Source organism: Delphinapterus leucas, chromosome 5 (genome assembly GCF_059928025.1).
Source record: "Delphinapterus leucas isolate spDelLeu-1000000601 "Yukka" chromosome 5, BTC_Dleu_Yukka2, whole genome shotgun sequence".
Lineage (NCBI taxonomy): Eukaryota > Metazoa > Chordata > Mammalia > Artiodactyla > Monodontidae > Delphinapterus > Delphinapterus leucas.
In genome coordinates this window covers 118,998,942-119,013,588 of record NC_143133.1, presented here as the reverse complement: position 1 = coordinate 119,013,588, position 14,647 = coordinate 118,998,942, and the positions used below count along the sequence as shown (strand labels likewise).

Below are 14,647 nucleotides of genomic sequence, written 5' to 3'. Positions count from 1 at the left end.
AAAGATAGTTGGGACAAATATAGGCCAGCGTCTGCTGAGCAGTGTTTCTGATTACAGCCTTTCACCGGTACCTGACAATCTTGTTATTTCTAGACTTACGTCTGAAAAGAGCACGTTTTTGAGAAATAGTCCATTTTTAGCCAGCATTTGATCCCCAGATTGTTACTCTCTGAAAAGGCTATTGTATATTCCCGGTACCTTTACGATGCCATGGAACACACTTCAAGGCCGCTGCAGCAGCAAGCACTTTCCTTCCGTGAAAACAAACATCCTCTCTGCGGAGCCTTCTCCACGCATCCCCCCGTCCACGCACACACACTCAACTCAGCAAATGCACTGCTGCGTCTACTTCTCAGGGGAGGCTCCCTGAAGGTAAACTGAGGCTCAGAGCCGCCCACTAGTGATTTCTGATCCACACCGTCAGAACAATAAGAGAAAAGGGTACCTGCGTCGTCCAAACCGCTACAAAGACTGGACAGAAGAAGACAAAGTATGGCCCCTTGAAGCAGCTTCATGGTGCCTGTGGATCGTCACAGTGGCTCTTCTCTCCAGAGTCAGGCAGGGACAACTCCCTCCCAGCCTGGCAGGGCCTTCTTAGCAAATGGAAAAGGTGTGCTGGATTTGAACAGCCACTGCCCATGCCTACTTATTTCGGGGGCTCTGATAAAGAACAGGAGGAAATGCACACACTCCCTTTGGGAGTTCAGCAGAGAGGAGATTTATTGTTTCAGTCCCTTACAGGAACTTTTTTTTTTCTCTTCCTTTGGCAGCCACTTGTGTTTTTGTTACTACATTATTTTGTTCTTCTTCAACAAAAAGGTCAGGACGGGTTTTGAACAGAAAGAGATCTTTCTTGGGAATGGATCTTACAGGCTTTCTAACTTTTGTTTTGAAAGTATGTTTTGGAGTGTTTATAAAGGGGCCTTATTAAACAACGACTTGGTTTGGATAAAGAGGCTTTAATTGCCTGAGGGTTAAATTTGAGAGCAGAATCCACAAAGAATCAACTTTTCTTCTCTCTTTCCAACTAGAAAGCCAGATTAGTAAAGACCACCTTCTGGAGATAAGTGCAAAACTTTATTAAGTAGATCATGCTCTGACTTGAGTAAGTGAAAAGACTTCTTATCTGATGGCCAGGGAGGTTTTTCAGGATATTTCTAATAGAATTAAGTAAAGACACGTGAGTGCTCATGGCTCATTCCTGGTCTTATTGTTGGAATTCAATGAAGGAAAAGGAAAAAATACTTATAATACCCTGTGGATACTCTTCTCTAGGAAATGTGATGGGAATGGCACTGGGATGGAATGCCCTTGTAACAAGTCAATGAAGTAGGGAGAGATGGAGTCTTTGGACCAGAATGCCAATCAGGCAAGATACACTGTGTATTAAGGATCTCTTTGATGTTAATAGCAATTGATTAAAACATGGTGCTAATGCAGCCTCAGCCCTGACTAAAATCCCTGTGTGTGTGTGCCAAGTAATTCTACACTTCTCCCCAGCCACGGGCTACACGTCTAAACTCAGCCAATCGTCCTTTATATACCTTTAGGCATGAAGTCCCTGGACAAAAGAGTGTCAGTGGGTCAATATTAATTCATCTGTTCCGCCAAGAAAACTATTCCAAAAGTACACCTTTATCTGTTTATAAGGAGGACATACATTTCACTGCTGCACGGTGCAAGGAAGGACTTATTCCGAGAGTGGATAGAGCAAGTTGATTGATCAAAACACCCCAAAAACTAGGTTGTTTTATCCTAAGTTATACCAAGTCTCAGAAGAGCCTCTAAGTGTCTATTTTGTGTATAAAACCTAATTTTACCCTCTCTTCTAAGTAATTTTCTAAAACAGACTGCCTTTGGAGCTGTTACTTTATTTGTCATATCCTGGAGAGTATAAAGATAGCAATGTATGTGAATAGATGTCACATGTACTTTCCAGAAATAAATTGGGGTGTGGCCATGAACTCACAGTGGAGCCACTCACATTACCTCACTTCCTGCTCCTTGCTCTGCTTTAACTAGGGAGTTTTCAGCACACATGGTCAGTCCTGATGTTGGTCACAATCATTGTTGCAGGAATTCAATAGCATTTTGATTTCTTTGATTCTGATGCCTGACCGCTAGGCATTTCCGTGAAAAACATTAGATGCCTATTCCAAGAATGCTTGATAATAGAATATTATGTCCATTTAAAAGATAAGACCTGTAGATGAAGAAAATAAAAACAAAATCTGAGAAATGCATTTTTAAATGGTGAGGCAAAAGAAAAATAGGAGTAATACATTTGGTCAGCTTTATCTTAATAGATCAGGGGTATCTTTAAGGTAAAAGAATTCATTGAAACAGTGGCGACTGCAAGAAGAGACAGATCAATGGTATAAAATAGAAAGTACAGACACAGAAATATATATAGCTATCTACATGTATACATAGGTATATTTGCCCATATGTGTGTGTGGAGAGATTAGATATAGATGAATTTAATATACAGCAAATGTGATGAGTAGAATGTATTATTTAATAGGTGATTTTTGACAGGTTTTTAACCATCTTAAAAAAATTAAAGTTAGCTATCTACTTCAAATACCAAAATTAATTTCTTATATGTTAAAGATTTAAACATAAAAAACAAAATTATAACATTCTAAAAGAGAACATGGGTGACTATTTGCATATAACTGGGGTAGAGAGGACATTTTATGCATAACTCCAAAAGCAGAATACATAAAAGAAAGACTTGATCTTTTTTCTTTCATAGGAATTAAAAGATTTTTGGCCCAACACACAAGATGAAAAGGCAAATGTAAAAGTTCATGAAAAAATAGTACATAATACAGATTTGATATCCTTCATATGAAAAGACCTTTTGCTAATCAATAATAAAACAATGACTTTGCACCTGAAAATAACAACATCATAGAAGAAAGAGAAGGCCAACAAAATGGAAAAGTATATTTATCTCAGTAGAAATTAAACACATGGATATTCAAGAACTGAGATAACAGATTTTTTTTTTTGCCTTTCCAATATAATTAGGTATATTTTCTGACAATACCCAGTTTTAATTAATGTTCAAGGAAAGTTACTGTCTTATTCTTGGGGTATGACCTTTCAGGGGGGTGTGACCTGACAATATACATCAAGGTTATTGATACACCAAAACAATACACATCTATGTTAAAGAACCATACTCTTTGAACTTGCAATGATATGTTTAGGAACTTATTCTAAAAAGGAAGATGCTCATTAAAGTTTATGTTATTATAAACACTTGTCAAGGACATTAATTATTGGGGAATAAGATGGAATATTCTGCCACAAAATAGTATTAAAAATTTTTTTATGGATGTGGAAACACCTTCATGATGTTTTGTTGCATGTATCTATGCATTTGTATGTACATATACATATATACATATGTGTGAATACATACATGTATTTAAAATAGAAAATGTTAACAGTGCTTATATTCTGGCAGCGAATTGTGGATGGTTTCTATCTTGTATTTTTTTGTTTTTCTTAGAAACATTTTCAGAGTAAAACGTATTATCTCTATCATAAAACAAAACAAAACAAAGCTTTTGTTGGACCTGATACTTTTTGTTTAATTTAAATTTTGAGGGAATATTTACACAAACATTCTGTATTCTAACCTACTTGAATGTTTTCATTATTTGGAAGTGTGTGATTTAAGAGCACTTTACTAAAAGGAAACCTGTGAAGAGAACTAAACCACTGCAGACTAATCTGAGAAATGAAAAGATGTGTTTGCTTTTGTTGTTTTCACAATTCGTCCTCTGCATTCTTGTTGAATCTGAGAGATAAGCTGTTGTGAGGTCGTGCAAGAGCAATCTCAGAATTCTTTACCAGCACATCTCAAGGTTTGCAATTGACATCTTTGACACTGAAGAAATTGTATAGTGAAGACTCCAACACTGATGGGCATACTTTAACTTGTGTGGTGCTGAGAAGATTATTCAGCCGGCACCATTACTGAGCCCCAAATTAAACTTCCTCTCCATCCTTGCCTCCTTCCTCTCTCCTAGCGTGTCACTGAATAAAATCACCTAAAATGGTAGGAAGGCCAAAAGGTGATCATGGGGCTTCCCTGGTGGCGCAGTGGTTGAGAGTCCGCCTGCCGATGCGAGGGACACGGGTTCGTGCCCCGGTCCGGGACGATTCCACATGCTGCGCGCGGGCCGCTGGGCCTGCGCGCGTCCGAAGCCTGTGCTCCGCAACGGGAGAGGCCACAACAGTGAGAGGCCCGCGTACCGCAAAAAAAAAAAAAACAAACAAACAAAAAAAAGGGATCATGAACTAGCAAAGAGCATGAGCTCTGTGTTCAATCCTGGCTCCTTCTTTTGGTCCTTCATGGCTCAACTGAATTACTTGGCCTCTTTATGCCTTGGTCTCCCCATGAAAAAAAGGGGATAATCACCATGGAAACTTCAAATGTGTTTAGAGAATTAAGTGAGATTCCAGAAAGTCTTCTAAAATTGTATATTAAAACAGACAAACCTTAACCTTGTAGTTTAGGCTAAAATAGATTGTCTTCGTTCCATGGTATGCTTTCAGGTTGTTCAGATTTTAAATAAACCATATTATTCCAAAGTGATTGACCAGTTTCCTAAGAAGTATTCCAATGATGAGAGTCCCAAAATATTGTTGACAGCAGATTAAACAGACTCCCAAATCTTATTTTTAGGAATTTATTCCATGTTCCACTTTTAAGTTTCTTTAAATATCAGGTCCTTTCTTCAGTGGAGATAGAACCTAACAGATTCCTTTTGTTACTTGTCTATCTGAAACAGCAATTGGGGAATCTCCTGAAGGTATTGGGAACAGAGCTGAAGACAAACAGGCTCATGGTCCTAGAGATATTAAGTCCCCCTCCAGCAAAGCCAAAATGGATATGAGGATCAATAGTGGGCGGGCCCAGTCATTTGGCCAAACTTATGTCAGTAAAATATCTTCCTCACTTACTGTATTTCTAATAATCAACTCCCAGTGGCCAAGGGCCAGTGCTATTTCATTATTGCTCAAGTTAAAAGAAGACACGGTAAGCTGATTTTTGAAGTTTCCAAAGAGCTTGTCTTTTACATTCTGCAGTGGTCCATTATAATTTTACACCTCAATATACAAAGACAATTCTCTCACCTCACACTAACTCCCTAACCTTATAGGGTTCAGTCTCTAAGTCTCGATATATAAGGGCATAAATATGGGAAAATTGTAAAAGCACAGTCGCTCATGGATAAGATATTCAAAAAAGTTACTTTAGTACAATTCTTAGTAACATTATCATTTGTCAGGAATCCCCTTGACAAATGGTGAATGAGCTTGCATGTCAAAAGTAGAAATGACTGGGGCTCATTACTCTGTAAGGCAGTTCTCCTGTTGGGCCACGCTTCTTGTTAAAAAGTTCAATCACCATTTCTCATCCTTATCTGTCTTAAGAAGCTTTGGAAATCATTGTCATAAATTGTTTTTTTTGTGTACAAAACTGAGCTTAAGGGTTTTTTCCATTAATCATATTAATAAGGATATGAGATTTTTATAAGCACTTTTGGGGAATAAGATAGAATATAATTCATTTAATTATATCTAATGAAGCACAGGTATGATTACTTCCTTGGAGTTCTGTAATATGTAAATGAACTCAGAAATATTGATAAATAAGCAAATATAAAGTGCTTCATTATTTACTCAACTTTCCATTTAGCTCAGCTGTTACCACATACCCTATGTCCAAGATTTCTGCTCCGATGTCTTATTTTTGGTGTGCTAGAAATAGTATCTTAGGGAAATATTCTTTTCTTATGTCAAATGATACCTAATAAAAATTGAATGAGTAGTATATGCCAGGGATTTTTTACAGATATGTTCATACAAAAGTGTGACATAACCGAATGGCATCTAAGTGCTTTCACTTCATATATACTCCATCCAGCTTAACTAATTTACCTATTCAGATTTTACTCCTTTTTTCTACCCATTTTAGTTTTTATTCTGTTTCCCACATCCCTTTTTGCATTGTCCATCTCTGTGGCCATTTCGTAATACTCAAAGGAATCTTTCACGGGACTAGATCTGAAACAATTTAAAAGCATGATGAGGTGATTTATTTACTTTTCCCTTCCAAACTTCCAGACAAATGGAAGTTGAAGTTAATTCTCTAGAAACTGGGTTGTTTTTTCTCTGTTTTTCCAAATAAAGAAAGCCAACTGCAGGCACAGCTTTCTGGTATTCATAGAAACATATAAACTTAAAGTTAGAAATGGAGTGTCTGTACTGGTTCATTCCTCTTAATAGACCACTCTTTACACATAACTCAGTGAAAGAGTTACCTTACTAATGCCTCCTGGGCTACTCCCCCGGGGATTCAAGAAACTGCTGTTTGCTCTCTTTGTCTATTTTGTTCCCAATCCTCTTTGGTCATTCCCTCCCAGGATCCAGTCGATGCCCTTCATAATGGCCTCTACCTACTGATGTTTCAGTTTGGTTTCCCCTTGGATGCTGTATCCCAGAGCAACATTTTACTAACCTGTGGAGAGATCTCCCAGATTATGATGTTCCATACACCCCACCCTGACTCTTGTCAAAACTGGCTGACGGGCTTCCCTGGTGGCGCAGTGGTTGAGAGTCTGCCTGCCGATGCAGGGGACACGGGTTCGTGCCCCGGTCCAGGAAGATCCCACATGCCGCGGAGCGGCTGGGCCCGTGAGCCATGGTTGCTGAGCCTGTGCGTCGGGAGCCTGTGCTCTGTAACGGGAGAAGCCACAACAGTGAGAGGCCCGCATACTGCAAAAATAAAAAATAAAAAAGCAGCAACAATATCTCAGAAACTCACTTTTACAGAATTTTTATTGCTTTAAATTAAAATATAAATTCCATTAATTCCATTTATATTGTCAGCCTCACAGCTAATTAAGCCTGTCATGATCTTTTCAAGTGGCCATGTGGAAAGACATATTTAGTTTTTATGATTCTGAGCTCTTAAATCCCAAACATTCCAAACTGCCTTGAATAATTGTTCATGAACCCCTTTTAAATCTCATTATATTTGCATCCTGATTCATAGAACAAGAATAAAATACTGCCAACTCGTGAAGTAATGGTTATATTCAAAGTGGTTTTAGATTTTTTCCTTTCTATTTGGCCGAGGTGTTTTTGTGAACACTCAAATTTGAGACATGGTGACCAAGGTGTGATTCTATTAGAAGGGCATTCTATCTAATCAGTTTATAATACCATGTTTTGTTTCGTGCTGCCCAAATAATCTTCTAATAACACCTTTGCAACCCAAGTTGCAACCCAAGTTTTCTTGGGAAAAAAAACAAAAACCAAAAACAACCAAAAAACATATTGACCCATAGGGCAAATGTCTCAGCTCCTTAGCAGTAATTATGTTCTATTAAATTACTAAATTAGCATTTGTGTTTTTCTCCAACCAGCTTCTTTGAGTGTAACTAGCTTGGTTTAATTCTCCAGATTCAACAAGTTTGAGTTTCTGGGGCTACAAAACTGAACGCTAGATACTGATCCATTGTGGCCCGACCACGTATTCCCTCTATGACAGCCCTGCCTGGGCATCACTGGAAAAGCAGTGTCTATTCCTTTGATTGATTTTCTTCATGATGAAAATAATGAAAAATGGAAGCTCCTGCTATACTAAACATATTTTCCCCTTTGATGTTCCAAGAGACAAAGATGTAGAAGACAAAATATGAGGCTCAGGACTAATGGCCCTTTAAGAGGCCATGTGGAACCTCTACTCTGCAGGAGGCCAGGCTTCCTCTCCACCTACTGTCCTTTCCACAGGCTTCATTCTGCATGAAACACCATACATTGATGAATGAAACTTCCACCAGAGACAGATCTGGGGGCAAAAGCAGATTTATCACAAAGCTAATGAAACTTATGTTTCAGAGACTTTCACATGCATATACTAATATCAAGGTTATCTAGGTGGGACTTAGCAAAGTTTTCATGTAGTTATATGTTTTTGCTATAAACTTTATAAAAGGAAGATGCTTTAGCTGAAATTAGTTAGGATTATTGTCTCTCTCTCCCTTGTCTCCCTTCCTCTTCTGCTGGGTAGCATTGGAATGGATATTATGAGGCTATGGCTTAGGGGAAATTGAGTTGGGAATTTAGTTAGGATTTGGTGACAGGTATTTTTTGTGGTTTACAGTCACTTCTATGTATTATTAAGTTGCTAGTTGCTTCAACGCACTACTGCCTTTCAGGAATGTCTTCACTGGTCACTGCACTGACAGGCCTTGCGCTGTACATGGATAGGCATGTGTCTGATTGTGATATGAATGCATTTGATAGCTCTTGGAACTGGAATTTTGTGGACTGTGGAAGCAAAATAATATTTGAAATGTATGGAGTCAAATGGTAGTTTGTGAATAATTCTAATCGTGAGATGCACCAAATTACATGCTGAACATGTGGTTCCTTTTGTTCCCTTCTGTCAGGAAAACAACAAATGCCACATATTCACATAAAAATGCAATGTAATTTTTTTCTTTTTTGATAAGAATCATGAGAAATAGAATTTATCACGTTGCCAGTATCTCTTAGATTAGTAGCAGAAGTAGCAAGTATATATGTGTGCAGTCACAGGTTTAGACGTCTAAACTATAAGTAACCTAGAACAAATTTTGTTCAACCCAGCTAGAGAAAGAATGATTATCTTTCTCTTCTCCCTGTAGAAAATGATTTTACAAAATTTTTGTCATATGAGGAAGTGATCAAATATTACAAAGCCAAAATATGTAGAAAATAAGTATTACAGAACTGTGTTTTTTGTGACTTTTGTGATACTTGTTGGCTTTTAAAATACATCATCAGTTGTGCTTTTTCCCTCTCATTCTAAATGAATAATTGCCTTCATACCTTATATCCTTTCCTTAAAAATAACTATCACTTTTTATAAGCTTCAGTTCCCACAAAATCTTTTTCTTGTCCTGCCTGGAGGAGCTAAATGGAGGACGTTAAAATGTCTAAAATATTCAACTAAAAAATAATATGGTTCTGGAAAAATGTCTCTAAATCTGTACAGGTAGCATGAAACTGTAGCAGTTCTCTGTTTTTCATTTTCATTCTCTCTCTCTCTCTTTCTCTCTAACACACACACACACACACGCACACACACACACACACACACACACACAGAGGCTGTCTTGGCTTTTCATACTTTAGAGAACAGAACAGACATTCTCTACATTCAACATTGTAATTTGCATAGATAATCACTAAGCCTCAGTGAGGGAATTCTACAGTAACTTTGTTTTCTTGTTTCCCCAAAAGACCAAATAATACTTCCCCTCTATTGACTCCAAATCTACTTGGAAAGATCACTCTTCTCAAGCCTTTATGTCTCTAAACAATGTTTACCTGCTCTGGGTTCCTGAGAGAAAATCTTTAAACTCCTCTTATGTTTCTGAGCAGTTGTCCTTGATTACTTATGCTGCACATGCTAACTAAGAACACAACTCAAAATCGTGTGGAAGAAAGGCTCTGTTCTCTCTGAGAAAACCAGAAGGAAGATATTCCTTGATCAGATGAATAGATCATATATAACTAAATCTACAAAACTACTGACTGGATTTATTTTTATTTTTTTGTACAAAGTCTTTGAAGTAAAGGAAAAACATTTAGCTGGATGAGTTTATGCTAATAAACTTGCGAGGTCCTCATTTGGTATAACACTCATACTAAAGTCTCAGAAGCTAACTAGGTCAGTGTTAGGCTCTGAACCAGCATCCCTGCTCTTGGTCCAGTGCTTTTCTGGTTATACTCCTATTCTCTGTCCAGAACTCCAGCAAGAGACGGTAGGTCTAAAATAGCAATGGATTAAGGTTCAGCATCACAAAATAAACCCAGGGGGCTTCCCTGGTGGCGCAGTGGTTGAGAGTCCGCCTGCCGATGCAGGAGACGCGGGTTCGTGCCCTGGTCCGGGAGGATCCCACATGCCGCGGAGCGGCTGGGCACATGAGCCATGGCCGCTGGGCCTGCGCGTCCGGAGCCTGTGCTCCGCAATGGGAGAGGCCACAACAGTGAGAGGCCCGCGTACCACAAAAAAAAATAACAAATAAAAAATAAACCCAGGGCTTAAAAACTAGTTAGAGTTCAAGACTTGTGGACAATTTTGGAATTCTCAGAATAACTGGAATCAAGCAAATAAGATACAGCAGTTTATAAAGATTAAATCATCATTTGTTCAGCAAATATCTATTGAGTACCTATTATGAGCTCATCACTGGTGTAGGGAACAGGTATAAAACAATAAGACAGATATAGTCCCTGCTCTCATGATATCTAAGATGTGAATGCAAATCTTATTTTAAAATTTTTTAATTAATAATATTTAATGATTTATTGTATTAGTTTGCTCAAACGGCCATAATAAAATACCACAGACTGGTGGCTTAAACAATAGAAATTTATTTCTCACAGTTGTGGGGGCTGGAAGTTCTTGAGATTGAATCAAGATGCTGCTGATTCAGTTTCTGGTGAGAACCCTCTTCCTGGCTTGCAGAGGGTCTCCTTCTCACTATGTCCTCACATGGTGGGAGAGAAAGAGCCAGCTCTCTGGTGTCTCTTTTCTAAGGGCATGAATCTCATCATGAGGGCCCAACCTCATGACCTTATCTAAACCTAATTATTTCCCAAAGGCCCTATCTCCAAATACCATCACACTGGGGCTTAAGACTTCAACAAATGAATTGGAGCGGGGCGGGGGGGGGGGGGGGGGGAATGGGATTCAGTCCATAGCACTTAATAAAATATATAAAAACATAATTATAAATATTTAACTATTAAAATCATCATTTAATTAAAGATGTAATGAGAGTTACAAAAGAAATGTAAATTATGCAGTGAAAATATATAACAAAGAAACTCTATTCTAGTCGTTTAGAATTCTCTGAGGACTAGACATTAACTCAAGACCTAGAAGATGAGTGAGTCTTAGATATGCAAAGAGAGACCTCGTTGGGAAATTGTGAAAGCCCAGAAACTGAAAAACCTTATTGCATTCAAGGCAGAGGAAAAGAGGTCATTGTGGTTAGAGAGAAATGAGCAAGAAGGGGGTAATACAATATGAGATCAGAAAGATCGTCAGGACCCAGGTCATGCAAAAGCCTGCCGTGATAAGGATATTGAAATTTATCATAAGGGTCAAAAGTTTTCAGGGAATTATTCTAGGCAGGGGAGTGAGTTGCTGATGCCTTGCGAAAGAAAATATTATTTAAGGAGATATGCAGAAGGTTATATTGAGCTGACCTGATGCAGGACTGAATTAACAATTGAGGACAGTAAAATGTTGCTAAGATTCTGACTTGCAAACTTCAAAGACTAGTGGTGCCGTTCACTGACAAAGAACAATAAAAATACACAAGGTTTCGGGAGTGAGCTCATAAGTTTGGTTTTGAAGATGTTGAGTTTTAGGTTCTCTTGAGCTATTCAAGATGAGATATAAGTAGCCACATGCATATATCTATCTGAAGATAAGAGAAAAAGCATGAGCTAGAAATGTGAATTTAGTGTATGTTATACATACACTGTCATTTACAATAAATGCAATGGATAAAACTGAAAAGGAAGAAAGGGTCTATGGTAATTCTAACACGTGATTGTTGGATGAAAGATGAGGAGTCTATGAAGACAAAAGGAACTTCTAAAATATAAGATTAAAACCTCTTGACAGAGAAAAAAGAAGAGTATCTCAAGAAAAGTGGAGAGACCCACACTCTGGAATGCTGCTATGGTTAAATGAGGACTTTAAAATGCCCCTGTGGATTTAGCAACATCTCAGCAGGCAATGTGGATGGAAGCCATCTTGGAATGGTTTAATGCATGATTAGAAGATTGGGAACTATCCTGAGAAAATGTTGACTGCAATTATATGAGCAATTTTAATTTTTTTTAGTTTAACTGGGAAGAATTGGAGAAGAGAGGGAATTACTGGGAGGTGGAAACTCATTTGGAGTGGGCCAATTATGATTAGGAGATGGGAAACAGGAAATGTAGATTGCAAGTACATATTAGAGATTTTTCTGCTCAGCTGAGAAGAGAGGAGAGGGAAGTTACTACTGGGAGGTGGGTGCAGGGCCTAGGAAATAGTTTTGAAAGATCACTTATACTGCAGTGTAGCAAATAGATTGGAGTGGCCCATGAGAGGAAACTAAAGATAAGGTCATTGTTTTCATACAGGCAAAAGACGGCTTGACCTAGGAAAGAAATGGGTTGAGCTAGATGAATTCAAGAAAGATTTTGAAAGTAAAATATGCAAGACATGGTGATTATATGTACACAGAGAGAGAGACAGACAGACAGAGGAGTCAAGGATGATTCCCACGTTGAGCATTAAATTTTGAGTATGGATTAAGTTTGAGGTGTCTATAAAAACACCAAATAAAAATAAACAGAAGTTGGGTTGGGCCTCAGAAGAGATTTGGTCAAAGGTATAGTTTCATAGGAGGCAGCTCTGGATTATATGTGGTAATTAAAGCCATGCAATGGATGCGATATCAAGGGAGAGCAAGTAGAGAAAGGAGAGAAGACAATCTGGAATGCAACCCTGAGGAACTCTACCACCTAAAGGAATCGCGGTAGAGGAGAAGGAAAGCAGCAAGCCGAAAGATAGGAGGAAATCTAGAAGTCCTTGTCTTGGAAGGCAAGGGCAGAGAATGACTAGAGAAGAAGATTATCAATTTGCAGGAAATGATGCTGACAAGTCAAATAAGATAAGGATTGAAAAACGTTATTTGGATTTAGGCTCATAGAGGTCGCTGATGACTATACTGGGAGCCATTTGAATACACGGTTAGGGTTAGTGTGAAAAGCAACTTCAGAGCTAATAGGGTGTAAAGAAGAGACAGAGTGTATAGACTGCTATTTCAAGAAATTGGTAAAGAGTTGAAGAAACAGGAGTAAATGTGAGCTGCTATGAGGCTGCATCAGCCATACGTACTTTGTGACTCATATTCCTTTGGCACCACCCGCCTCTCAGATGCTCAGCCTCAATGGCAGCTAAACAGCTCTGACCAACACAGGTTCCTTGTCTGGGCCTGACCAGTCACTTGCCCCTAAGCGCAATAGGCTCTCTCTTGGCTCCTTTAGGTGGCCAAGCTGACCAGTTGCACCACAGGATCTTCTGGCTTCTCCTGTCACTTCTAAACTTGGATGAATCGCAACCACAGCCAGACTGACATATTCCAGTGTGGATTCTGGCATCCCAGAGACTCAGACCACAAACTCCAAAGGGCAGAGAAATTCACTCCTCGAAGGCCATGCATTGCCCTCTGGAAAACGAGAGCTACACAAGAGTTAGGCAAATCGATTCCCTCACCTTTCTTCCTCCCGCTACTACTAGGGGCACATTTTCTTCTTGCAGCCTTTCCAGAGAAAGTGCAAGAGTCAAGCAGTCCTATCTGTTGAATAACCCTCTGCATACTTGAGAGCTAATAATGAAGGGGTAGCTGTTTGATAACACCTCATTTTATGTTGCTTTACGCCTTCCCTGCCTCACTTTTCTTTTCCTTTCAAATATGGCATTCGTGCTTCAGTTTTTGTAACAGGCTTCCTAGTTAATAGCAAACCTGAGCTAATAAAAGAGTCCAGGGAGCCTTTTTTTTTTTTTTAAAGATAGGGGAGACCTGAGCATATTTAATCACTGAAGAAAAGGATCTTGTTGGCAAGAAAATGTTGAAAATGCAGGAGAAAGGGAGACTCATCACTGGGGTGTCGTTTTCAAGGACAGAGGCAAGAGGGGCTCCAGAGCATGCATGCAAAGTGAAACCAAGTTTTACTGAGCTCTAATTATGTGCCAGGCTCCCTTCTCAATGATAGGAATATACTATTATTGGTTTTCTAGTTCTCACGCAATGTGTTGAAGTGATTTTCACGATTGTCCTCATATTGCAGATGAAGAAACTGAGGCGTAGAACTACAGGGAATTTTCCCAAGTCACAGAGAATTTAAGTGGAGGAGACAAAATTATATTTCAAGCATCTATTTCCAGAGCCAGTATTCACTCAGTGTATTTTACTACGTACCTTTTATTAGAAGAAGATAATTTCCTCCATTGTGGTTAGAAGAAAGGAAGAGAGGTTCGCCACAGTTGCAGATATGAATAAGTTCACGGTGGGAAGGTGAGGGACTTCTCGTGGGATTGCTCCACATTTCCCGGTGGATGGCACCATCATCTAAGAGTGAGCAGGAAAAGGGTATGTTGGGAACTTGATAACAGTATAGAAAAGTAGAAATCATTTCATCTCTAGCCTAGGTTATTGCAATAACCTCTAGTCCATTCATACTGCTTCTATCTTCATCTCTCTCCAATCTGTTCTCAACGCAGCAGCAGCATGATCCTGTTAAAACTCAGTTCACATCATATCATTCTGTTCAAGCCCACCAATGACTTGTCTGGTTCAGATGAAGAACCGGGCCAAGAATTAAGACCTGTTGCGCATCATATCATTTGCCTCTGTCCCTCCTAGTCTCCTGTCTGAGATCTTCCCCTCCTCCTCTCTCCCTTGTTCACTCAGCTTCAGCCTTCCATGAAAACACCAGCCATGATCTCAGTGCAAGACCTTTGCACTCACTACTTCCTCAGCCTGGGATTCCCTTTCTC

At 39.0% G+C, this 14,647-nt stretch overlaps 1 protein-coding gene across 1 annotated transcript in view; it reads right to left on the bottom strand.

Annotated features, from left to right (window-relative positions):
* Window positions 1-654, bottom strand: part of EMCN (endomucin) — a 96,491-nt gene extending 95,837 nt beyond the window's left edge. The window contains exon 1 of the mRNA XM_022582429.2: window positions 446-654. Coding sequence (XP_022438137.2) covers window positions 446-515 — 70 coding nt within the window. The 5' untranslated portion in view covers window positions 516-654. The remainder of the gene's footprint in view (window positions 1-445) is intronic.
* Between the last annotated feature and the right edge of the window lie 13,993 nt (window positions 655-14,647).